The sequence below is a fragment of the Mycotypha africana genome (assembly GCF_025528875.1).
Source record: "Mycotypha africana strain NRRL 2978 chromosome Unknown BDF20scaffold_12, whole genome shotgun sequence".
In the NCBI taxonomy this organism is placed as follows: domain Eukaryota; kingdom Fungi; phylum Mucoromycota; class Mucoromycetes; order Mucorales; family Mycotyphaceae; genus Mycotypha; species Mycotypha africana.
The window spans coordinates 539,875-565,381 of NW_026515736.1; the positions used below are offsets into that span (position 1 = coordinate 539,875).

A 25,507-nucleotide genomic window follows, 5' to 3' on the forward strand; every position below is an offset into this window, starting at 1 on the left:
GAAACTAGGATGTTGCATCTACTATATATCAGACTAGTCAGATATTCATCGATGAAGCAGATTTCCATGATCTCTGTTTCAAGTTACTGCAGCTTTTTTTTTTTTTTTTTGTTAACTTTCTTTTGCACCTTCGTTGACAACACTGACTTTGACGAAAAGTGGTAGAAGAATCATTCGTCTGTCATCGGCTTTAGTGCGAGTAACTGGATCAATGTTGATGATTCCTTGATAGAGCCAACATTCACCAAAGTTTAAAAAATCATTGCTATATACAGACAGTAACGTATCTCTGCTCCGCAACTAGATTTTGATGTTTTAATGTGCTTAACATATTATACAGCGAAGGTAAGCGCGCCGGTGATTGCTCTGTTTCCTCGCACCCCTCCTCTTTTTTTTTTCTTTGTTTTGTGCCCTGAAAAAACTTCAGATTTTCAAACATTTCAAATCAAAACTACCATAATCTAAAAAGTAAATTTTTTTTATATTATATTGTAAAGTGATACTGATGACAGAAAGGTCGTTCAAAAAATTTCCTAGTAATTTAATCCAAAACGATACACATTACCGGTCCAAAAAGTCTGTCCAAAAAGTCCGATTACACTCGGTTAATCAGTTCGAAAAGAAACAATACAAAAGTACTAAATTTGAACATGAATATGCTTGATCTAGTTGCAATGGGTCTGGCATAATTGCCTCAAAATTTTCTCAGGGTAAAGGGCCAAAAGAAGAGCGCAATTATTGAGCAAATGGCAAAATATGAGCTTCTTTTTGAAACAATGACAGAAAGGTTTGTATTGCTTAATTCTGTCACGTTGGTTTTATGAGAAAAGGCTCTTATAACCCTAGGAAACGTTAAGCGATGTATTTAGCTGAGATGATTAAATGAGTAATTTTCTAGTTTGCGGAATCTGACCATTGTAGAAATGTTTGTACTTGCTCTTTAAATTAATCATACTTAGTATATTCCTCACGTACTTGAATCAACAATGATGTGGGGGTAGTTCATCATTACACTGCTGTCATCAACAAGTATAATGTTCCTGATTCATTTAACCCCTCATTTTATTTTGAAACTCCATTCTAAATAGCTATCATCAAACGAATAGTGAACGATGGAAAGCAACAGATGCTTGTATTAAATGCCATTAAAAGTTGGATTTTTTTTTCTTGAAGAAAAGACCAACATTTGAAAAAAAAAAGCGTCGACAGTTCTTATAAACAAGCAATAGAAATAGGTAGAACTCGCTATCGTAGTAGAAATACTATGAAAAATATGTAGTAGGCCTCTGTCACTAACTGTTATATCATTCTGCTACAAGTTGTTACAGATTCTCTTCCCGTAAAGGCCGGAGGCCCTAACAACCTTCCACAAGTCTTTTGCCCAGTCACTTTGCAACAGAGCCCTTCAACTTCAATACCTCGTCGCTATCTTAGAAAAGCATGGTTTAAAGAGGATCTTCCTCATGGTATGATAATTGACTGACAAAGCTTAAATATAGAAACGTAACCTTAATTTACCCAGAACTTCTCCGGACGCACCAAAATTCGAAAATAGAAAAAAATTCATTGTCTACATATTTTTCATTTCGGCCTTCATTTCACCGTCCCTGCAAAAGTAAACAAGGGTCTTTCACTTTTTAAACAGTCTCTGCCTCCCTTCGTCATCTTTAGTTAGCCTACAAAAAATAATACATAGAATAACGCTTTATGCTTTCAGCCACTTATGTGGCGAGACCTTAGGTAAGCTTGTCCATATATGTGATAGGAAAAATAAAATAAAATAATAAGAATTTGAACGGGTAACGTCGGATGGGACATTTTACATCACACGAACAGTGGGCCAAATAGAATTTGTACGTGCTAAAAATTTATCCCGAACATTAATTTTCTCTTTCCGCCGTTACCCGGGGTTTCTTTTTTTTGGGCTTTATTGCATCGAAAAGAAAAGGAGCCCTACAGGTGGTGGCTGTGGAGGGTGAATGGACGCTGGTTGGTTGGTTAGCTGGTGGATCGTGGTGGTGGTGCGTGTGTTTGTGTGCTAAATGACAAAAAGTAAATAAAACCAACTTCCCCACTTTTTTACTTCCCCACTCTTTTAAGACCTGACTTTTTCCTTTTCTTTTCGTTTCTTTCTATTTTGCTCCATTTACAACATTTGGAATCTTTGTTTAAATCACATTTTTTGACAATGCAATATTCTCGTACATCGCCTCTCATTAGACGATTGACAACTCGTCTGAGTCATTCCGCAACACAGTCAGTGCGTCATATTTCACAAGTCAGAAATTTACACATTCAAGCTCCTGCAGCTTTATATACCGTTGGCTCAGAGCACTTAAGGTATGGCCTCCCACTGCTTAGAGCTCTAAGTGTTCAGCAAGATATATTATACTGAACAAATAAGCTGATTTAACAATTTAGATCATCAAATACCTTTCAAAAGAGTATATTTGCAAATCAAATCAGAACCTATGGTAAAAAAACCAAAAAAACAATAAGGAGAATTGAAAGGATTGAAAGCGGGGTCGGGGGACGGGGGGCATGTTGTTGGCTACAGGCCATTTAATCGAACAATCAACCACTCCTCTAAGGATCAAGTCAAAGAATTTAATAGTAACGTCTCACATATTTTAATAGCTGATAAGGTTGTCAAGGTTCCTCAAATGGCAGAATCTATTTCTGAAGGCACACTTAAGCAGTGGGTGAAACGTAAGTCTCTTCAGCAGCGATATTGAGAGCAGCAAGGATGCTATCTCATAAGACCAGCTGCGTGACAACTTAAAACTCTTTTTCTTTTTTACTATAGAGGTTGGAGATTTTGTACAACAGGACGAAGAAGTTGCCACCATCGAAACCGATAAAATCGATGTCACTGTGAATTCTCCTGCTTCAGGAACCATCGTCGAAGTTTACGCTCAAGAAGAAGATAACGTGTCGGTTGGCGCTGACTTTTTCAAATTAGAGCTCGGTGATGCACCAAAAGAAGGTTTGTGAAAAGTCAATGACTCTCTCTTGTGGTCATTTAGAAGTGAATGACATATTATATCATGATGCCCATCAGACTGACTGTTCCTTTCTCCGGATCATTTAGGCGCTGCACCTCCCAAACCAAAGGAAGAACCCAAGCAGGAAGAATCCAAACCTGTAGAAGAAAAGAAAGAGGAACCCAAGAAGGAAGAACAATCCAAGCCAGAGAAACCTTCCACCCCTGCTGCTGCACCTAAGCCTTCTTCCTCTTCTCCTTCCTCTCCTGCCTCATCCGAGACTGAAAAGGTCTATGGCAGTCGCAACGAAACTCGTGTCAAGATGAACCGCATGCGTCTCCGTATCGCCGAGCGTTTGAAGCAATCTCAAGACACGGCTGCTTCTTTAACCACATTCAACGAGATCGATATGACCAACCTTATGAACTTACGTAGTGAATACAAGGATGCCGTAGTCAAGAAACACGGTGTCAAGTTCGGCTTCATGTCTGCTTTTGTAAAGGCCGCCGCTGAAGCATTGAAAGAAATCCCTGCTGTCAACGCTTCTATTGACGGTACTGACATTGTTTACCACGACTTTGTTGATATGAGTGTCGCTGTTTCTACACCTAAAGGTCTTGTCACACCTGTTTTAAGAAATGTTGAAGATATGGGTTTCATTGACATCGAAAAGAATATTGCTGAACTTGGCAAAAAGGTAAGAATTGAGATACAAGAAATTATGTTTTGTTATAAGTTCAGTGTGGTTGAAATTTGGGGTATCTTTGTATCGTCTCTCTTATGTAGGCTCGCGACAATAAGATCACAATTGAAGATATGGCTGGCGGTACCTTCACTATCTCTAATGGTGGTGTCTTTGGTTCTTTGATGGGCACTCCCATCATTAACTTACCACAGACTGCAATTTTGGGTATGCATGCTATCAAGGAAAGACCAATTGCCATTAACGGAAAGGTAATAGTTTTGAAAATGAAAAGAAAAAGCAATATGAGGTCATGAAAAGAAACAAAGCAAAACTAAAACAAAATATTGTGAAAACGTTTAGGTTGAGATCCGTCCCATGATGTATGTTGCGCTTACATATGATCACAGACTTGTTGATGGACGTGAAGCTGTTACATTTTTAGTTAGAATTAAAGAACTTGTCGAAGATCCCAGAAGACTTCTTTTGGGTGTTTAATTATTTAAAAAAAAAGAAAAACTAAATTATATACTACTCTTATCGATTAATAAACAAAAAAAAAAAAAAAGGTCCTGACAAAGGAGTTCGCGGATGTATACTACAATATAAAATAGCAAAGGATTTTGTATTGACAATGTCTTTCGTATGTGTGTTTGAGCAGTTTTTTAGAAATGGATAGTGTCTCGTTAAAGGCTGAGCCTACAGTTTTCTTTCTAATGCATCTTTTTTTCTTTGTACATCAGCTAAAATACAATATGGTTCCTGAATTGCAGAGATAAACAAACACATGTGCCTGCCTGAATTCTGCATCTATCCCGGCTGATGTTTCGGTAAGATGAAAATTGACGTCAGTTGGTGTGCCAGCAATAATTTACAAATTTTAAGGGACTCCAGATCCAATGAGTGCTGACAATTTTCGATATGAAATTTTTTCTATTATCAGATCAATTCCTTTTAACATAAGGATCGATGCATTACGGTTCGACCCACGAACAAAATCATGACGGAAAAGATATCAAGAACAAAAGTAAGACACGCAAAGAATAAATACTGGGATTCTTTATTAGTTGCATGGATTATACATGATATTGAAGCTGTTGCTTTGAAGTAATTCTATTGACGTTGGTATCTACTAAGACACGACGATTCTATCAAATAAAGAACTAAAGTCATGAATCAGCCTTGATTTAGTTTATTTTCTTGATTCGGAACCATTTTTCGTTCAGTTGAAAGCAAATGGCAATCGAAAAGGTGTATTTGAAAAAGCCACGCTGCTCATTTGAATATTTAATGGAGGCATTTTTGATAGGCGCAGGTTATGAACTGCCATAATCATAATCATTTGTAATGAATGGTGGCTGACGTACCCTTCTTATAAGCGTTCTCTTCACCGAAGATTATTGAGATAACTTTCTCTCGTTGTCTTTTTTCATAAGTAGAATATCCACAATTGTCTAATGAGACTAGTACAATGATTATTTCATGAACCGGTAGGCTCCCTTTTTTTTGTATAGCTTTTTCTTCTCCTGGTATGGAGGGGTTGTGATCTCATTCAATGGTAACATGTTTCTCACATGTTCAGACGCACTTAGCAGGGTCTTCACCTACACAATTAATCATTTGAGATAAGATAGTGAGTGGCTGGCAGATTTTTCTTCATGTGATTAATCTATCCACCATTTCAGCAGCTTCTAGATGCATAGTGCATGCAAATTAGTATATAATGCTTAGCTTTCTTCTCATATGTATTTCATGATAAAATTCACAGTTTCTTTCTCTGCCAAGTATTTCTGAGAACTGTACATTTTATATTATCCTGACACGTTATTTTTTTATTTTTTTTTTTTTTATTATTCTGACAGAAAAGGTTGGAATCACAGTTATAATATGGTTTACAGATAGATTGAAGAATAAATAAATATATAGTAATAGAGATGACTATACTATGGGCAAAATAATTTAACAAGCCTTAACAAGCTTCCAGACGTAGTAAGAATTAGCGCTTGCTCCAGGAGTTTCACCTTGAGTCCACCATTGAGCTTGGTATACGTTTCCATTGTAAGAAACAGTCGCACCACCATTGTAAGCGGTAGAGGCCGACCAAGCAGCAACACCACCACATCCATTGCCGGTTCCAGAAGTAGGGGTAGCGCTCGATGTAATAGTAGCAGAACCAGTAGGGGTTGAAGAAGCAGTAGTTGTGGTAGGCGTAGGCTTCGTATTACCGGCAATCATAGGAGCAATAGCATTCAAAAGCTCGCCATTATCTTGCTCAACCGACCAAACGAATAAGCCGGCTAAGCCCACGCTCTTTGCCCAGTTTGTCTTGACGCCGAGGGAGACAGGATCATCGTAGGAAATGAATTGCTTGTTGGTAGGGTTATATAACCAAGGGGTCTGAGTGATGTTGTCAAAATGACGCACCCAAGGAGAAGCAGCGGTTGTGGGGGATGTCAAGAGACCTTGGGAACGCATGTTGGTCCATCTCCAGACGCCAGAAGCCACCGTCGTATCCTTGGAGCAGTAGGCATCTTGCCAAGGACCATCCAAAGAGTCACCCAATGGAGGGTTGGGAGAAACAGCAGGGTTGTACTGGGTTGTGGGATCAGAAGTCACTGTCAGTGTTTGCGCCCGGCCGTAAAAAGCAATACCACCTGCTAACTTGTTATAGGGGACACCCGCTGATTTCCAGCTTTCAATACCTTCCACAAAGCCTGCAGGGTAGCCGTAACCGGGTTGATTATGGAAAGGAGCATTAGGGCCACTCGTAGAGTTCCAGGCACCATTGACGTCAAACGACATCACGTGGAAACGATCGACGTAAGGGACAAATCCAGAAACATCAGTGACAGGTGTCTGACCGCCGAAGGGAGTAATGTGAACAGCCATAGTAATTTCCTTATAGTTATTGGGGAAGGCTTTGTCAAGGGCCGCACGCAGTTCTTTCACAAGGGTTTGAAGATTGGGCACATCGTTCGCATTGACGGCATTACAGCCAGCACCAATATTGTCGGGATACTCCCAATCGATATCGACACCATCAGTACCGTATTTAGTGATGAAATCAACATTCCATTTAATCCAGGCAGCACGATTACTAGCAGAAGCAGCCATGGTAGAAAACTGGGTGGATCCAGACCAACCACCGACACTCACAGTCACCTTGGTACCGGCAGCATGGGCTAAAGAAACAAGCTTGGGGAAACCATATTGGACATAATCTGCAATGAGAGGATATTGCCAATGTATTACATCAATCTCTTCTTTTGTCTGACGTCTTTTGGCATGCTTTTTTTTTGGGGGGGGAACTTACCGTCAAATAAACCAGAATCTGACCATGTGGGCGTAGTTGCTGTGTTTTGGATAGCAAAAGCGTAGTAGATCTATGGCATAAAGATGTTGATAGTCGTTCGTTTTAGCAAACTAGTGATTGGAGATTATCTTTCTCTGTCCTTACATGAGTATATTTTGAGAAATCAATCATCGACGGCGTATAACGTCCGTAAAGCCAATTGGGAAAGTAGCTATATAGAAAGCCATCATAGAAAGCGTTAGTTTCATTTACTGTCCTGAAAAAGGATTTGAACTCCCCATTAGTACGTCTCTTTTGAGCTGGTTACTTTACCCCACAATAACTTTATTATTATCTGTGGCACGACGTTGAAGAGCTCCAACAGGGGAAGCAGACGTCATATCAACCAAGCATAATGCAGCAGCAGCGACAGTAATCAAAATTGAGCCGAACTTCATGATTATCTTTTTAATTTAGATAAGTAGACAGTTTTTGAATTTCAAGAAAAGATAAAGGAAAAGAAAGAAAAAACTGAATGAAAAGTGGAATAAGTTGGTTCATTTTTATACGCTTTTTCCCCCCCTTCATTTTTCAGTTGATATCCATTGTTAGACACCATTCAATGTGTGAAAAAGCTTACAATAGAAAAACAAATAGAATCATGAGAATACTTGCCAAAGACTAGTAACCTTTTTCTATCTTGTTTCTTGTAAAAAAAGGGAACCTATATCATTCACTATCTTCAGAACAATAATAAACTCGATCGTTTTTGGTGGATGTGTAACCTTTTTTTCTTGGTGTGTCAGTAATGCATTAAGCGTTCTGGTAAGACAATAGTTCAAATGTATGCTTGATTATATTAAATTATTCCTCGGAATCCTTTTGTTTTTACTATTTCGGTTCGGTCATTACGTCTTTTGTTTTCTTTATTTATGTTGTTTCGATGAGTTATTCCTGATTTTCATGTGGTTAAAAGATAAACAAGAAACGGTGCAAAGGTTTAGAGTTAGTTTGATAAGTGATAAGCTTCACTATTTCGTATCATGGCGACTCTATTTAGCCCTTTAATGCCTGAGAATCACACTCCTTGAGAGTATGTTACTGTAAAACGCTTGTGTCATAAGGTACACTGACATAAAGCAATTATATAATCGTAAACTTGCTGATAGACAGTTTTCACATTCTTTCAAATAGTCTGTTCGTTCATCGTCTTTAAATCATTAAATCATCTATTCCAAGATAGAGAAACAATTTTTTGCGATACCAGTATACAGTACCTTTTCTCAATTTCAATAGATGTTAACCGTCGCAGATGAAAATAAATGTATTGAGAACAAGGAGACATCGCAAAAGTTCAAGCTGTATAACAAGGTACTAAAAGGGTCACAATAATGGACCATGTTGAACCATTTCACAATGTACGTATCCTTCGTGTAAGGGATGAAAGGAAATACGATTGCAAAAGTGATTGCACTCTCAGTTCAAAAAAGGGTGCAATAAAAGGGACGAAAGCGTTAGTGTTCATCGACACGGCCAAACTTAGGTAATCCTATAAGAAAACGCGTGTTTTGCGTAAAAGTAGCACTGCAATCTGGTTCGTGTTACTGTCATCTCATTTCACTTGCAATAGGGTTTGGCCATGGTTGGCTAAATTAATTTTCATCATGCAAAAAGTGGGTACAACACCGATCAAGTATCAAATGACCGAAAAAGCATTCATTTTCACATAAAGTTGTGGCAAAGAGGTCAATTTGCACTCTTTTTTTGTTCTCATTTATTTTGTGCGTCAAACTGTCTACAGGGCCCTGTTTATGTAATACATCTTTAACTGTGAGAATTGGCAAAAGTTCGCGAGTAAGGGCATTTTCAGTTCATCTGACCCTGATCGTTTCAATCAAGATGATGCCTAGATTGCAAAAAAAGGGACGTCTGCTGTGTTTAACTTTCCCTTTTCACACGCATTCTTTTACATAAGTTTTTTGCGTAACAAGAGAGCGAAACTATGTAGCGCGTATTTTTGTGATCGGTCACCCCAGTATAAGGAGCAAAAATTAACAGTTTCGGTTAAACACTCTTCTTTTTGGGATATGACAATAGGTTTCGATGATAAGAGTGTGCTTGTGTTTGAGTTTTATGCGTACATGGTATTTTTATCTATATGTAGAAGGTTTGTACATGCAATTGAGGAGATCAGGTTCCGCTTTTTCTTCGGGAACATGAGCAACGATTACATAGAGTTGATTTGACTGGGTGGCTGTATGAAGAAAGCCCAACATACTATAACGTCTTTTAGTAATTTTTGACAATTCGGCCGCCGTGATTGCTGATACACGTCTCACCTTATATCTTTTGACAACAGCGATATAGATACCTACAACCTAATAATAGCACGATCTGTGACTCTGTCCGAACTCTATTTACCTGGCGAAGATATATTTCACATGCACATTCAAATAAGCCCGTTAAGGCTCGAATGCAAGTTTTTCAAGCTTCTATTTTGACTGACAAGGCTGGAACGAACTTTTAGGTAGAGCTTTAGCTTAGGTAACATTCAACGTACGTCTGTTAAAGCGTTTGAAGGTGAGCCATCCATGGGCACTTTTTACACTGAATCTTTCTGAGTTAGACGTACATGTCTTAGAAAAAACGGAACAGTGACAACAGCGTCTATGCACAAGCTTTTTTTCTTTTTTCCCTTGCAGCGCTCATCTTTCACCTATCTGCTATTCTATACAGGCTCAATCTTGATAACAACAATCATTGCTAACGAATAAGTTACAATTGAGGTGTAAAATGGTTGAGAAAAGCCGTCCAGACAACACAATTATTTTTTTTTTCTCTCTTCACGTGCTTGTATAGAGTTAACAGCGAAAAAAGAGAAAAAAATAATCAGTTGCAGAAACTGCACGTAAATAACAAGGAATGGTAAATATTGAACTGCGCTCAATAATAAAAACAATGCTCGGCACTTATAGAAGCAAGATGTTGGAAGCAACTCTTAGCTTAAGCAATACAAGTGAACAGAAACCGACCTCAGTAACCATTAGTCCAGATTGGGACTGCAGGACATTATGATTTATCGAGAGTAAACTTTTTATTATTAGTAATATCAAATAAAATAAATATAATTGTATGAAGTCTAAGTATTAAGGCATATAATCTATAAATAATGGATGAGGAAGACGAATAAATGGTAAAAAAATAATGAAATTATTACATAACATAAATAGAGGAACACAAGGGCGTACGATCCTAAGCAGCTGTGCAAGGCGTTAAGCTAGTTTTGATTGTCCTCGTTGGATATTCTTCTAACAAAGCTTCAAATTCTAATGATTTTTGCGATAAAAATACTCGTTTGTTTTTACTTGAAGAGGACATTGGCGTCGTAGTAGCAGAAGCGTCAGTACTCATAGCAGATGAGGAATATTTGCTATGGCTGCTTTTTATAGGCAAGAAATTGACCAGTCTTCGACTAATTGATTTGGATTTCGATTTCATAGTTGGCGTAGAAGCAGAAGCAGACGGAAAAGGCGCCATCTCTGGTTTGCTATTTTCAATGGAAAGTGGATGGCGATGATGGTGGCGACGAGAAAAGAGATGTTGCAAAGGGTTTGTTAGGGCTTTCGTGTCATGAAGCTGCGATGATGACGTTTCATTTGACGTGATAGAACGGTTATCTTCATCATTTTTCGTTGATCTCATGGTTATTTCTTGAGCATTATACTTTGCCTTAATGGCTTTGGACATGGCTGAAGATAGAAGCAACAGAGATTTACTGTCTTCCACTGATGCTCTTGCCGCTTTGAACAGAGGATCGTTTTGCCTGTTATGTGAAAAATCAGTGTCCTCATGGGCTATTTGATTCTGTTTAGCCTTCATCATCTTCGAAAAAAGGTATAATCTGTATGTAATATGTAAACTGTGAGAGAGACAGAGACAGAGAGAGAGACAGAGACAGAGAGAGAGAGAGAGAGAGAGAGAGAGAGAGAGAGAGAGCGAGAGTGAGGAGATTGAAGAAAATTTTTATCAGGATTTTTATATGTTTCCCTTCAAACTCGATTTGAGAGTTTCCCTGTTTCCGCTCCGCTTAATGAAGCTCTTTAATTAAAGCCATATGGTAAAATGGTTTCAGATTGATATTAATTAAATATCCTTTAAGCTTGCATGTAGGCTACTTTATCGCTGGCTATAACAATAATATCCACTAAAATAAACATATATAGTTGTGATCAGCTCCCAGGCAATTTAAACATTTTAACCATAAAAGTACTTTTCAAAGAAGCATTGGTTGGAAGACTCAGATTGGACAAACAAACAAAGTACCTTTTGTAGTAGATTAATTTAATTCTGAAGAGAGCTTTAAACTTTCAGACAATGGATAACTTCTTTGCTTTGAAGAAGTCGTAGCAGTAATCGTAGTAGAAGTAGCAGTAGCGGTAACAAAAGAAGATCCTCAAATGAATACAAAAATGTAAGCGCGTGAGATGAGGTTATTTCCGCTTTTTGAAGACATATTACTACGGCAAAAAAACACGTGCATCCGACAGAAATCACTGGTGAACATTTATGCACTTTAATTCACGATATGCTTTTTAATCAGCTTGCTTTTGACCAGTACAATTCCACACTAGTATCAGAGGTATTAAGAGTATATTATATATGTAAAAGAAAGTCATAATATAGAAATAAATAGGATATGATGTCAGACTCCGTGAAAACTATATGCCCTATACCAATCTAAAATCTAGCAGCACATTCACAATTTTGGTAGCAGTAAACTCCAGGCCCTACAGAGGAGCGGTGTTCAAAGGACAACCGATCAGAATTAAAAAGAAAAAGCAAGTGTGCATTAAAGAAAGCTCCACAGTTACTTACCATATAAATGCATACAGTCCATGTTTGTACGGCTGTGACAGATACGGAAGGGAATCAGAAAAGTTTTAACATTTTAATTAGAAGTCCTTTTTCGAATTTGGCTAGAATAGTCATTTACCATTCACAATATCTATTGTCGTATCGATGTGTTGTCAAACCTGCAGCTAAACCTATCACTAGCGCAATAATACATATGCAGCATAAACAAGATGTCAATCTTCTCATTACACCAAGCCTACGATTGTCAGGAGGTGCATAAAATTGTACAATTCGGTTTCGTTGGTCTGGCTCGTCGGCAGGTAAAGGTGGGGCATGATCCATTGGTGTAGGAGGGGGTTGATAGAATGTTTGTCCCATAGGTATATCGTTCATATTATTATTCATATTGGTAGCAGGTACTGCTGTCGAGTTCCCTAGGCCGTCCTGATATGCTGGAGGCGGTGGAGACGGTGGCCGATAAGACTGTGAGGCTCCTGCTCCATTAGGGTTATACCCTGAATAATCATTTAATGGAACTATGTGGTATATTGAGCAGATAAACGTGTCAATACATACACTTTGTTATACAGATGTAAACGAGACGGATAAAATCATTTACTGTTTTTATGTTCTGATGGAGCACCCATTGCACAATAAATAGAACTAAGCAAGATCAATTACAATAGACTAAAAGCTAAAAAATAGAAGAAAAAATTGAGAAAGAGAAGAGTGACCAGTCCCAACAAAAAGAACTGTCTACGCTCAGATAGTGGAATCATCCGAAACATTATAGTCGCGTTACGATTGGTTGAAACTATTGAAGAAGAGGAAGATTCCTGACATTCACGAATGCTTTGATAAATCAGGTTCAAGATACTTTATCAGATACGCAACCTGTACCACACCGGAAAGTGGCTATAGTGGCTAGAAGAAAGGCCAAACAAATTTTGCAGCAGCTTACAGCAAACAATAGCTTTTTTAATTACCAAATATGGTATTAGATGAGAATGTGCGGAGAATTGTATGGAACGTCCTTTATGCAACGTTGTACCTAATCAAAAAATCAGGCTTTTATTTCAACCTCATATCATTTTCTAGCTAACTCTTTCAGTTGATCCTCTTTTTGTATTTCTTCCATAATGCGTTACGTAAAAGATACTTTTGCACTTTTCCTAGTGATACAAACATAAACTTATTAATACTATGCTCCCCCATACATATGAGACCTACAAAAGAACGCTCTTACCGGTACTGTAAAGCAAATACAGGATGTCGTAAGTATGTCAGCTTTGAACTAATAGATCCTGTAATTATTTCCTTGGGACTCACCTTGTTCTTGGTAATGTTTCAGTAAAAACGATTTTTGACGGGCACTAGAAGAAAAACCATGTAAATTTGTTGGCGATTTAAAAACTTTGAGCTTTGGTACATTCACAAAAAGTAAAGAAAAATACCTTATAGCCTGCTAGATTCCTTCTACAATGTTCTATAATCGATTGCTTGTCTACAGACTTGTCCTTCTTTAAAACAATATACGCGACAGGTCTTTCGCCCCATTTATCATCTGGCTCAGAAACAATGGCACTATTTGAAAAGCATCACACAGGAAAATTGTTCGCTTTTAGTATAACTACGATCGTCTTCTTGCAATAACAAAACAATAAACTATATGGACCATTCCAGGATTGCATCTAACTGAACAATCACATTCTCAACCTCTATTGAACTGATATTCTCTCCTCCAGAAACAATCACATCTTTACTACGATCCACAATCTCAATAGAGCCGTCAGGATGTCTGACTGCTAAATCACCTGTCCATAACACACCATTTCTGAATATTTTCTTTGTTTCTTCTATGTTGTTGTAATATCCCTTCATTACAACATTGCCTGTAAAGCAAATCTCACCAATTTGCATCCCATTTGGCTCTACATCCGTTGCAGTTTCTGCATCTAATACCCGTATTTCGTCTGATGTAATGATATTGTAACCCGGTCGCGCCAATAATTTGTATTGTTCTTCTTCCGTATACTGTCTCCGAGTATGGTAATCATATGTCAATACAGCAGGTCCATACGTCTCTGTGAGGCCATAAACCTGCGTTGGGATCAAGTTAAGAGATGTCATCTGCTTTATCAATGTACTGGATAGTGCCGATCCTGTGGAGTATATTGTCAAAAAGAAACGCTTCGTCAGAGCCTTTAAAAAGATTGAGGACATATCAAGTAATATGAACAAACCTCCGCTGAGTACATGAATTGGATTATCTAACCTTACTGCATCTGTATGATTACAAATTTCGTTATTGACCGTCGGCGCTCCATTATAGTGAGTAATTCCTTCGTTTTTGAGCATTTGCCAAACTTGAGTGTAATCCAACTTGTTCAGCGTGATTTGTGTACCTCCAACTGCAACAATAGCCCATGGAAAACTCCATCCTTTATTACCAACATTTTAGTGGTGAGTAGCGTATTTCAAAGCTATAGTAGATAGGTGAAAAAAAAAAATCAATGGAAAGGCATTACTCTACCATTACAGTGAAACATAGGTAATGTCCACAAGAACTTTGTATCTGGCGTCAGCTTGTCTTGTATGACCATTCCTAATGCCATCATGTACGCTCCACGGTAAGTTACTATTACCCCTTTAGGTCTCCCTGTTGATCCTGACGTATAATTAATGGAGAGCATTTGATTTTCATCCTGACAAGTAGGCATATCATTCCATGAAAGTTGTCGAGAATTCTTGCTCTCGTCTGCCAGTAACTTTTCATAAAAATCCGAATGGATATCTTCACTATCAGCTACTTCAATTATTTTCAAATAATTAAGAGCACGAACTTCATCCGTTAACTTGTCAGTAAATTCTGTTTGTATAATAAGGACAGTAGCTCCTGAGTGTTCAAGAAGGTATTCTACTTCTTTAGCTGACAGCCTTGTGTTAATGGGCACAGTGACACCACTAATGGCTGGTATAGCATATTGTGCTTCGATAAAGGCGCTAATGTTTTGACAAAGTATTGCTACACGGTCTCCTGGCCGGACATGGTATTTCGTTAGCAGCACATTCGCTAACGCTCTGATACGCTCAGATAATTCCCAAAAAGTGAATGAACGGTGACGGTGGATAATGGCTGTTTTGTTAGCATAAACCATAGCACTTCTCAATAAGAAACGAAGAGGATCAAGCGGTGTAATGTAAGGTACTTGACCATCTCTTCGATGAATACGTACTGATAAAGAAAGTGAATGTTGCACATAATTAAGATAAATACGTACATTAAAGAATGGAGAAAAAAGGATGTACTGTACATGTTTCAAAGTTAGGCGTGGCATCAGGATTGAGATGGTGCTTAATAGCTTCTAATCGTTTTTTGGCTACAGACGACATAAGTTTTGGAAATAAGAAGAAAAAGGAGAACAAAAATTGATGCTGAAGTAAGTGATATGCATTCTTTTTTTTTTTTCAGCAAACAAGATGCATATGGTGTGTGATCATTTACAAGAGAAGGGTTCCCACCAATACATGTGTAACGGTGTTTAACCTACAGCATACATGCAAAAGTGATTTGATTACATTTGCAAAGTCCTTAATTAAGCCAATTGCTTTATGTAGATATACGGTTATGCGAATGTAAGTTTTCTTATAGCTTAAATCTGTTATGAATGGCTTGATAAATGAATATAAACTTAGCCAGCACAGAATCAAACACAAATATAAGCTAAACAATAACTTATTGTTGTGTTCGACTTCCCAACCAGAGCAACTTCGCACCTGCTTTTTATTTTGTCTTTTTCTTTTTTGTTTAAACGAGATTACAGACTTTATTTATATGTACATAACGGAGAAAGAGGTATAACGAATTCACAACAGCAAGTATATGACTGGGCAGTATTACTTGTAACTCAGGAGTTACTCTTGTATAAATTATTGAACGAAATTCTATAAGTTAATAAAGCTGCAAATGAGTTTTACTTCTTCGAGGCCTTGTTTTTGCTTTCCAACATCATATGCGCAGACTGTGGTGCAAACTTTTTGATAGCAGCGATTAATTCGGGGAATCTTAATGGTTTTGTGACGTATTCATCCTACATGTGAAATAAAACAATAGATCAGAAATGCTGTACAATATTCGAACCGTGTATGTGTTATACTGCTTACCATTCCTGCTTGTAAACACTTCTCTCGGTCGCCTATCATAGCATGAGCAGTTAAAGCAATAATAGGAATGTGCGCATTATTGTTTTGATTACGCTCTATTTCGCGAATTTTCTGCGTGGCTTCGAAACCGCCCATCACAGGCATCTGAACATCCATCAATATCAAATCAAACATCTGTGCCTCGTAGGCCTCTACGGCCAATTTACCATTGGCCACCACCTTCACTTGGTGACCAAACTTCTCTAAGATACGCACAGCGAGCTTTTGATTAACATCATTATCTTCGGCTAGCAATACCTTTAGCGGGACAGTCTTGGAAGCATCGCTAGGAAGAGCAGCATGGCTTTCTAATGCGGGCAATAGCACAGCTGACATATCCGCAAGGTTAGTGGGAGAGTTGATGTAACCTGTTATACCTAGATCGATGCACAACTTCATATTCAAAAGCTGGACTTCAGGAGCAATAAGAACAATTGGAGTGTAACGTAAAGGAACAATTTCACGAATCTTTTCTGCTAAGGCCATCTTATCAATAATAACCGTGTCGAAGAAAGGCGTGTGCTTAGCTTTGCTTGAATTAGCTTCGGATATACTCGCTGCTTCTTCTATACTATGCACTTGATATGGTTTTAGCCCCAAAATATTGACTTTTTCCAATACACCAGTAACGTCGCCCATTGTATCCACAAACAGAATGCGTCTGTGACGGAAACGTCGGATTTTTTCAATAACCTCTTTTTGCTCAAGGCTATAGCGCAAAAGATTCACAGTAAAGTAGAATTCTGAACCTCTGCCATACTTCGATTCTACCCATAAATCGCCTCCCATAAGCTGTACTAAATGCCGTGAAATCGATAAACCAAGGCCAGTACCACCATATTCTCGTCTATTGTTACAGCAGTGTATTGTATAATTATTTAGTACCCAGTAGCCTCATCTCAAACTCTTGCAAAGTTGACGCAAATACTTACGTAGTACTTCCATCAGCCTGACAGAAAGTATCAAAGATAACATTTAATTTGTCCTCTTGAATACCAATACCCGTATCGCTAACACAAAACTCTAATCGAACCGTATTATCCTCCATGCGTACAGCTCGGGTACGAAGAACAACCTCGCCCTGTGTTGTAAATTTGACGGCATTACCAATCAAGTTTGTAATAACTTGACGTAAACGAAGAGGATCACCGATGAGCTGGTCAGGAATAGACTGGTCGACGTGGTAAATGAGATCCAATTTCTTTTGATTTGCCTTCACAGCAAGTGTTTTCAGTACGCTGAATACAGCAGAACGAAGTGAGAAAGGAATAGATTCAATTGTCATACGGCCAGCTTCGATTTTGGAGATATCCAAAATATCATCGATGATAGTAAGAAGGCTATTGGCGAGGCTTGATACAATCATCAAATTCTCTCTTTGCTGTCTATTTAATTCCGTTTCTAAAGTAAGCGATGTCATACCGATAATACCATTCATAGGTGTTCGAATCTCATGACTCATGTTGGCTAAAAACTCACTCTTGGAACGGTTGGCCAATTCAGCTGCTTCTCTTGCCAATCTGTTCTTTTGAATGGCATCGCGCAATGAGCCAACCATTTGATTAATCTTTGTCTTTAGGGAATCCATTTCGCCGGAAGCTTCAACAGTAATGAGACGAGAAAAGTCGTTCTCTGTAGCGGCCGCAGAGATTTGTGCAAAAGCACGGACTTGTGTAGTCAAATTCGAGGCCATTGTATTGACATTGCTAGTGATATCACGCCATAGGCCCTCAATGTCTTCTACTTGAGCTTGAACACCTAATTTGCCTTCTGTACCGACTTCCTTAGCAACACGCGTAACTTCTGAGGCGAAGGAGCTCAATTGATCCACCATCGTATTGATCGTATTTTTCAATTCGGCAATTTCACCGTGCACTTCAACTTCAATCTTCTTACTTAAATCACCCTGAGCAACAGCTTTACAAACAGCTGCAATAGCTCTCAACTGGTCAGTTAGATTACTGGCCATGAGGTTCACATTATCGGTGAGATCTTTCCAAGTGCCATCGACACCAACGATAGTAGCTTGACCACCAAGCATACCTTCTGTTCCTACTTCTCTAGCCACTCTTGTCACTTCGGCAGCAAAAACACGGAGTTGATCCACCATGTCATTCACAGTTTCCCTATCATAAAGCAAAATACCTCGTTAAACAAACAGTAAAAAATGGCGCTTAAAAAGTATAAACTTACTTTAATTCTCTGATTTCACCTCTGGTTTCAACATCGATCTTTTTAGAAAGATCACCCTTGGCTACCGCTTTTGTGACAACGGCAATAGAACGCACTTGCGTAGTTAAATTTGTGGCCATCGTGTTCACATTATCGGTCAAGTCCTTCCATGTACCAGCAACACCCTGTACATTAGCCTGCCCGCCCAAGGCACCTTCGGTACCGACTTCTCTAGCAACACGGGTGACTTCTGAGGAGAATTCACGCAGTTGGTCCACCATAGAATTGACCGTAATCTTGAGATCCAAAATTTCACCTCGGGTCTCGACGTGAATCTTCTTTGACAGATCACCATTCGCTACAGCCTTGGTGACCTCAGCGATCGAACGAACTTGTGTAGTAAGATTAGCCGCCATCGTATTGACATTATCCGTTAAATTCTTCCAAGTCCCTGCTACGCCTCGTACAACGGCTTGACCACCCAACTTGCCCTCAGTACCAACCTCTTTGGACACACGTGTGACTTCGGATGCAAATATACGCAACTGGTCTACCATGTTATTCACGATATTCTTTAGATCTAGAATCTCACCACCAGATTCAACCTCAATTTTCTTGGATAGATCACCTAGAGCAACTGCTTTGGTTACCTCCGCAATCGATCTGACTTGGTTTGTCAGATTCGCCGCCATGATATTGACATTATTTGTAAGCTCGTACCATGTGCCTGCTACGCCTTGGACAAACGCTTGACCGCCCAGCTTACCTTCGGTACCGACTTCTTTCGACACACGTGTCACCTCGGACGCGAAAATGCGTAACTGATCCACCATGCCGTTGACAATATCTTTAAGTTCCAAAATTTCACCTCGCGTTTCGACTTCAATTTTCTTTGACAAATCACCCAGCGCTACAGCTTTTGTCACCTGAGCGATCGAGCGCACTTGTGTAGTTAAATTAGCAGCCATGGTATTCACATTATCAGTAAGGTCCATCCAGGTACCAGCAACTCCTTCGACCTTCGCTTGACCACCCAGTTTACCTTCTGTACCGACTTCTTTAGCTACTCTTGTTACCTCTGATGCAAATATACGAAGCTGATCCACCATAGAGTTAACAATGTTCTTCAGATCCAATATTTCACCACCAGACTCTACTTCAATCTTCTTGGAGAGATCACCTAACGCGACCGCTTTGGTCACTTCAGCAATGGATCTGACTTGATTGGTCAAGTTGGTTGCCATGGTGTTGACGTTATCGGTAAGGTCCTTCCAGGTACCATCGACATTAGGCACTCTCGCCTGACCGCCCAACTTGCCTTCTGTGCCTACTTCACGCGCAACGCGTGTTACTTCTGAAGCAAACACTCTCAGCTGATCAACCATGGAATTGACAATATTCTTTAAATCCAAGATTTCACCACGGGTCTCTACTTCAATCTTCTTTGACAAATCACCGCTCGCTACTGCCTTTGTCACTTCTGCAATGGAACGTACCTGAGTTGTAAGATTGGCAGCCATGATATTTACATTGGCCGTCAATTCGTACCAGGTGCCTGCTACACCTTGGACGAAAGCCTGGCCTCCTAGTTTTCCTTCAGTACCGACTTCCTTCGAAACGCGTGTGACTTCAGAAGCAAAGATACGCAGCTGGTCTACCATGTTATTGACGATATTCTTCAATTCTAGGATTTCGCCACCTGATTCCACCTCAATTTTCTTGGACAAATCACCTAAAGCAACGGCTTTCGTTACTTCTGCAATGGATCGTACTTGGTTTGTTAAATTAGCAGCCATGATATTCACATTATCCGTGAGCTCGAACCAAGTACCAGCAACGTTGGGGACGGTCGCTTGTCCGCCTAGTTTACCTTCGGTGCCCACTTCTTTAGACACACGAGTTACCTCAGACGCAAAAATACGTAACTGATCCACCATCCCATTGACTGTGTCTTTTAGATCAAGAATTTCACCGCGGGTCTCTACATCAATCTTTTTGGAGAGGTCACCGTTGGCAACCGCTTTGGTGACTTGAGCGATGGATCGCACTTGAGTGGTCAAATTAGCAGCCATGGTGTTCACATTATCAGTCAAATCCATCCAGGTACCGGCGACACCTTCTACAGTAGCTTGTCCGCCTAATTTTCCTTCTGTACCGACTTCCTTGGCGACACGCGTTACTTCAGAAGCAAAGATACGTAGCTGATCCACCATGGAGTTTACCGTGATTTTCAAATCGAGAATCTCACCGCGCGTTTCAACATCAATCTTCTTGGACAAGTCTCCACTCGCGACCGCTTTGGTGACTTCGGCAATCGACCTTACTTGAGAGGTGAGGTTGGCTGCCATGATATTGACGTTGTCTGTCAACTCATTCCAGGTACCCGCCACACCTTGGACTACGGCCTGGCCACCGAGCTTCCCCTCGGTGCCGACTTCTTTTGATACACGGGTGACTTCTGAAGCAAATATACGAAGCTGATCCACCATGTTATTCACGATATTTTTGAGGTCTAAAATCTCGCCACCTGACTCTACTTCAATTTTCTTGGATAAATCGCCCAGCGCCACCGCCTTGGTGACCTCTGCAATGGATCGGACCTGACTTGTTAGATTAGCGGCCATGATGTTGACGTTATTGGTCAATTCGTACCACGTACCGGCGACGCCTTGGACGACGGCTTGGCCACCTAACTTGCCCTCCGTGCCTACTTCTTTCGAGACACGCGTGACCTCTGCAGCGAATACATTCAGTTGATCGACCATGTCATTGATGGTATCCTTCAAATCGAGCATTTCACCACGTGTCTCGACACCAACAATCTTCTTTGACAAGTCACCCTTCGCTACTGCCTTTGTGACCTGTGCAATCGATCGTACTTGCGTCGTCAGATTAGCGGCCATGGTGTTGACATTATCGGTAAGGTCCATCCAAGTGCCTGCTACGCCTTCCACAGTGGCCTGACCGCCCAGTTTACCTTCTGTGCCTACTTCTTTGGCTACGCGTGTGACTTCGGAAGCAAAGATACGCAGCTGGTCGACCATCGAATTGACAATGTTCTTCAGATCCAATATTTCACCACCCGATTCTACTTCAATCTTCTTGGAGAGATCACCCAAGGCAACGGCTTTGGTCACTTCAGCAATGGATCTGACTTGGTTGGTGAGATTGGTAGCCATGGTGTTGACGTTGTCGGTCAGGTCCTTCCAGGTACCATCGACATTAGGCACTCGCGCCTGACCGCCCAACTTGCCTTCGGTGCCTACTTCACGCGCTACTCTTGTGACTTCCGAGGCAAAGACTCTCAATTGATCGACCATTTCATTCACGGTGTTTTTCAGATCCAAGATCTCGCCTCGGGTTTCTACTTCGATCTTTTTGGACAAGTCGCCGGAAGCGACGGCCTTGGTGACTTCGGCAATGGATCTGACTTGAGTGGTCAAATTAGCCGCCATCTGATTCACGTTATCTGTCAAATCCATCCAGGTACCGGCTACTTTGGGCACGCTGGCTTGGCCTCCGAGCTTACCGTCGGTACCGACTTCACGTGCGACACGTGTAACTTCCGAAGCAAAGATACGTAGTTGGTCTACCATGTCGTTGACGATGTCTTTGAGCTCGAGAATCTCGCCGCGGGTCTCCACTTCGATCTTCTTGGACAAGTCGCCCAAAGCAACGGCTTTGGTGACCTCGGCGATGGATCTGACTTGGGTGGTGAGATTGGCCGCCATGATGTTGACGTGATCTGTGAGCTCGTACCAGGTACCGGCTACATTGGGCACGGTCGCTTGGCCACCCAGCTTTCCTTCGGTGCCTACTTCCTTGGACACACGCGTGACCTCGGAGGCAAAGATGCGCAGCTGATCGACCATGTTATTGACAATGTTCTTGAGCTCGAGGATTTCGCCGCCGGATTCGACTTCGATCTTTTTGGACAGATCGCCGAGAGCGACGGCCTTGGTGACTTCCGCAATGGATCGCACTTGGCTGGTGAGATTGGCGGCCATGATATTGACATTGCTGGTCAACTCGTGCCAGGTGCCTGCGACGCCTTGGACGACGGCCTGACCGCCTAACTGGCCTTCGGTGCCGACTTCTTTGGACACGCGGGTGACTTCAGAAGCAAAGACTCTCAGCTGGTCGACCATGTTGTTGACGATGTTTTTCAGGTCCAAGATTTCACCGCCGGATTCGACTTCGATCTTTTTGGAAAGGTCGCCGAGAGCGACGGCCTTGGTGACTTCAGCGATGGAGCGCACTTGGTTGGTGAGGTTGGTGGCCATATGATTGACATTGTCGGTGAGGTCCATCCAGGTGCCATCGACGTTGGGCACGAGGGCCTGGCCGCCCAACTTGCCGTCGGTGCCGACTTCCTTGGCGACACGGGTGACTTCGGCCGCAAAGACGTTCAGCTGATCGACCATACTGTTGACGGTGTTTTTCAAATCGAGGATCTCGCCTTGGGTCTCGACATCGATTTTTTTGGACAGGTCGCCCTTGGCGACGGCTTTGGTGACTTTAGCGATGGAACGGACTTGGGTGGTGAGGTTGGCAGCCATGGTATTGACGTTGTCGGTCAGGTCTTTCCAGGTGCCACTGACGCTGGGGACGATGGCTTCGCCGCCTAGTTTACCCTCGGTACCGACCTCTCTCGCGACACGGGTCACTTCGGAGGCAAAGACTCTCAGCTGGTCCACCATGTTATTGACGGTATCTTTCAGATCCGAGATCTCGCCACGCACATCGACAGCGATTTTCTTGGACAGGTCACCGTTGGCGACGGCTTTGGTCACGACGGCAATGGAACGTACCTGTGTGGTCAAGTTGGTCGCCATGGTGTTGACGTTATCGGTCAGATCTTTCCATGTGCCATCGACGTTCGGGACACTCGCCTGGCCGCCCAATTTACCGTCTGTCCCTACTTCACGAGCGACACGGGTGACTTCCGATGCAAAGACGCGCAGTTGATCCACCATGTCATTCACGGTGTTTTTCAAATCAAGAATCTCGCCTCGGGTCTCGACTTCGATTTTTTTGGACAGGTCGCCCATGGCAACGGCTTTCGTGACTTCAGCAATGGAACGGACCTGGGTGGTGAGGTTGGCAGCCATGGTATTGACATTGTCGGTCAAATGTTTCCACGTGCCACCGACGTCGTTGACGACGGCTTGACCACCGAGTTTACCTTCGACACCTACTTCTAGCGATACTCTTCTTACTTCAGCAGAAAAGAGTTGTAATTGATCCACCTACAAGCGAGAGAAAGAGAAAGAGAGTGAGTGAGGGAGGTGGGGGGGGTTGAATGGAAAAAAAAAGGTCTAGAAGGCGAGTGGTTACCATTTTATTCATGGTGTTTTTCAATTCTAATACTTCTCCTTGGGCATTGGCGGTGACTTTCTTTGTTAAATCACCTTTGGCTACGGCTTTTGCGACGACAGCAATATCTCTGACCTGATCCGTGATTTTTGAAGCCATCATGTTGACATTGTCGGTTAAATCCTTCCAGGTGCCGGCGACATCTTTCACCACGGCCTGTCCTCCTAATTTACCCTCTGTGCCTACTTCGAGCGATACGCGAGTGACTTCAGTTGCAAAGATGGACAGTTGATCCACCATGGTGTTGATGGTATTTTTCAAATCCAGCATTTCTCCTTTCACTTCCACGGTGACTTTCTTTGTGAGATTGCCGCGAGCCACTGATTTCGATACTTGAGCAATATCACGTACTTGGTTGGTGAGATTGGCGGCCATGGTGTTGACATTGTCGGTCAGTTCTTTCCATATACCATCGGCGCCTTGTACTTTGGCTTGAGCGCCGAGTTTTCCTTCTGTGCCTACTTCATGAGCTACTCTGGAGACTTCAGAAGCAAACAAATTCAATTGATTGACTTTAAAGAGAAATCGAAATCGAAAGCGTTCGTTAGTTTGTTGTTCTTTTTTTTTTTTTTCCTGTGGACAAGAAATATTCTTTTTTATAAGAGGTTTTACCCATGGTGTTGAAAGTATTCTTCAACAACAAAGTTTCACCCTTTACAGGTACGGTCATGGCTTTACTGAGATCACCTCTCGCAATGGCGGTAGATACATCAGCAATATCTCTCACTTGTTCCAAATGATTTTGAGTCATGCTGTTCAAATTGACGACAAAATCAAGCCATAAACCCTTCATTTCTTTTCCACAACGTGCTTGGACACCTAGTTTTCCTTTCACGGCGGTTTCATGAGCCACAAAATTGACCTCATCTGCAATGGAATGTAAACGATCGGCCATATCATTGACGGCATTTTTGAGTGTGTTGATAGGATGATGAGGGTCACAAAAGAAAGGAGGATGAGGAGGAGGAGGAGGCGTGGTGGAGGGTGTGGTATCGTGATGATCATTGGACGATGAGGCGGAGGAGGTGGAGGATGTAGCAGTAGCAGCAGCAGCAGCAGCGTGTAAAGTACCGAAATAACGCTCATGTTGACAAGTGATTCTTTTACTCAAATCACCATTGAATACACTTGAAGCTACTTTTACTGCCTGAATAACACAATCTGGACATACAATAGCTTCCGAAGTCAATAAACTAGTAGGTGTAGTGATAGTTGAAGAGGAGGGTGTGGAAGATGCATTACTATGATGATGACTGTTGAAATAAATAGGAGGGTATGCTGAATTGGTAGTAGTATTAATAGTATTAATAGTATTAGTTGTAGTAGTAGCATTGGTATTGGTATGAGAGGAAGGGTGATAAGGTGAAGTGACATTGGAGGACGAGATCGTTGTTAAACCAGCAGCAGCAGCTACAGCAGCAGCAGCAACAGGCGTTGGAGTAGAGGATGTGGAGATGAAAGGATCTATCAAAGAAAATAGAGTGAGTGAGATGCGTTTTGGAGCCAAAAAATAATAATAATATTTTTACCAAAATAGCTTGCGGGTTGCTCTGTTGTTGTCGTTGTTGTGCTACGTTGTTTATGTAAAGAACGATTGGATACATTTTTCTCTAATTTCTCCAATAAAGAGGAATCATAGATGGATGTCAAATTATCCTCGGGTGTACTGCTGCTACTTGGTTTATCAAGCGAGGCGGTGGTGGCAGTGACATTCGTAGGGTGGAAAGATGACATTGGATGTAAATCAAGATGATACGGTTGTTGTTGTTGTTGTTGTTGTTGTTGTTGTTGTTGATGACGATGACGATGATGACTGTTTTGTTGTATGACCGTAGTGTTATCCTCGTGATCCTGCTTACTCGGTGTGTTTGTAGATGAAGCAGCAGCTGCATTTGTGAGTAGCTGATATTGCTGTTGGATCATGATTCGGCTTCTTAAATTTTC

At 41.1% G+C, this 25,507-nt stretch overlaps 6 protein-coding genes across 6 annotated transcripts; 1 reads left to right on the forward strand and 5 right to left on the reverse strand.

The window, feature by feature from the left end:
• Positions 1-2,188: 2,188 nt before the first annotated feature.
• Positions 2,189-4,164, forward strand: BDF20DRAFT_916891 (dihydrolipoyllysine-residue succinyltransferase E2 component; the record flags this gene model as incomplete). Its single annotated transcript, XM_053084511.1, has 7 exons — positions 2,189-2,340; positions 2,422-2,474; positions 2,638-2,709; positions 2,807-2,986; positions 3,092-3,681; positions 3,771-3,938; positions 4,030-4,164. 7 exons carry the CDS (start codon positions 2,189-2,191, stop codon positions 4,162-4,164), a joined length of 1,350 nt encoding a protein of 449 aa, XP_052931804.1.
• A 1,321-nt stretch (positions 4,165-5,485) lies between these two features.
• Positions 5,486-7,467, reverse strand: BDF20DRAFT_895893 (glycoside hydrolase superfamily). The gene is made up of 4 exons (XM_053082471.1): positions 7,292-7,467; positions 7,124-7,190; positions 6,980-7,049; positions 5,486-6,887 (listed from the first exon to the last, which is right to left on the reverse strand). The coding sequence occupies exons 1-4, from the start codon at positions 7,414-7,416 to the stop codon at positions 5,626-5,628; spliced, it is 1,524 nt and encodes a 507-aa protein (XP_052931805.1). The 5' UTR covers positions 7,417-7,467; the 3' UTR covers positions 5,486-5,625.
• Positions 7,468-10,037: 2,570 nt separating this feature from the next.
• On the reverse strand, positions 10,038-10,940 carry BDF20DRAFT_895894 (uncharacterized protein). The gene has a single exon (XM_053082472.1). It carries the CDS (start codon positions 10,838-10,840, stop codon positions 10,211-10,213), a length of 630 nt encoding a protein of 209 aa, XP_052931806.1. The 5' UTR covers positions 10,841-10,940; the 3' UTR covers positions 10,038-10,210.
• Positions 10,941-11,550: 610 nt separating this feature from the next.
• Positions 11,551-12,459, reverse strand: BDF20DRAFT_839470 (uncharacterized protein; the record flags this gene model as incomplete). Its single annotated transcript, XM_053079281.1, has 4 exons — positions 11,551-11,585; positions 11,834-11,865; positions 11,952-12,348; positions 12,432-12,459. 4 exons carry the CDS (start codon positions 12,457-12,459, stop codon positions 11,551-11,553), a joined length of 492 nt encoding a protein of 163 aa, XP_052931807.1.
• A 355-nt stretch (positions 12,460-12,814) lies between these two features.
• BDF20DRAFT_895906 (uncharacterized protein) lies at positions 12,815-15,203 on the reverse strand. The gene is made up of 7 exons (XM_053082473.1): positions 14,346-15,203; positions 14,056-14,253; positions 13,488-13,974; positions 13,267-13,396; positions 13,142-13,185; positions 13,059-13,063; positions 12,815-12,984 (listed from the first exon to the last, which is right to left on the reverse strand). Exons 1-7 carry the CDS (start codon positions 15,148-15,150, stop codon positions 12,920-12,922), a joined length of 1,734 nt encoding a protein of 577 aa, XP_052931808.1. The 5' UTR covers positions 15,151-15,203; the 3' UTR covers positions 12,815-12,919.
• A 304-nt stretch (positions 15,204-15,507) lies between these two features.
• BDF20DRAFT_964391 (uncharacterized protein) lies at positions 15,508-24,702 on the reverse strand. The gene is made up of 6 exons (XM_053084961.1): positions 24,176-24,702; positions 23,525-24,075; positions 18,209-23,436; positions 16,948-18,141; positions 15,977-16,862; positions 15,508-15,903 (listed from the first exon to the last, which is right to left on the reverse strand). Exons 1-6 carry the CDS (start codon positions 24,456-24,458, stop codon positions 15,787-15,789), a joined length of 8,259 nt encoding a protein of 2,752 aa, XP_052931809.1. The 5' UTR covers positions 24,459-24,702; the 3' UTR covers positions 15,508-15,786.
• Between the last annotated feature and the right edge of the window lie 805 nt (positions 24,703-25,507).

Coding starts and splice junctions, on each gene's coding strand:
- BDF20DRAFT_964391 (XM_053084961.1), bottom strand. CDS start 24,458: ATGGCCGATCGTTTACATTCCATTGCAGATGAGGTCAATTTTGTGGCT. Junction 24,076..24,175: donor GAATACTTTCAACACCATGG/GTAAAACCTCTT, acceptor TTCTCTTTAAAG/TCAATCAATTGAATTTGTTT. Junction 23,437..23,524: donor AAAACACCATGAATAAAATG/GTAACCACTCGC, acceptor TCTCGCTTGTAG/GTGGATCAATTACAACTCTT.
- BDF20DRAFT_895906 (XM_053082473.1), bottom strand. CDS start 15,150: ATGCCACGCCTAACTTTGAAACATGTACAGTACATCCTTTTTTCTCCA. Junction 14,254..14,345: donor ACCTATGTTTCACTGTAATG/GTAGAGTAATGC, acceptor TTGGTAATAAAG/GATGGAGTTTTCCATGGGCT. Junction 13,975..14,055: donor AATTCATGTACTCAGCGGAG/GTTTGTTCATAT, acceptor TATACTCCACAG/GATCGGCACTATCCAGTACA.
- BDF20DRAFT_895894 (XM_053082472.1), bottom strand. CDS start 10,840: ATGATGAAGGCTAAACAGAATCAAATAGCCCATGAGGACACTGATTTT.
- BDF20DRAFT_895893 (XM_053082471.1), bottom strand. CDS start 7,416: ATGAAGTTCGGCTCAATTTTGATTACTGTCGCTGCTGCTGCATTATGC. Junction 7,050..7,123: donor ATTTCTCAAAATATACTCAT/GTAAGGACAGAG, acceptor TTTATGCCATAG/ATCTACTACGCTTTTGCTAT. Junction 6,888..6,979: donor AGATTCTGGTTTATTTGACG/GTAAGTTCCCCC, acceptor CTCTCATTGCAG/ATTATGTCCAATATGGTTTC.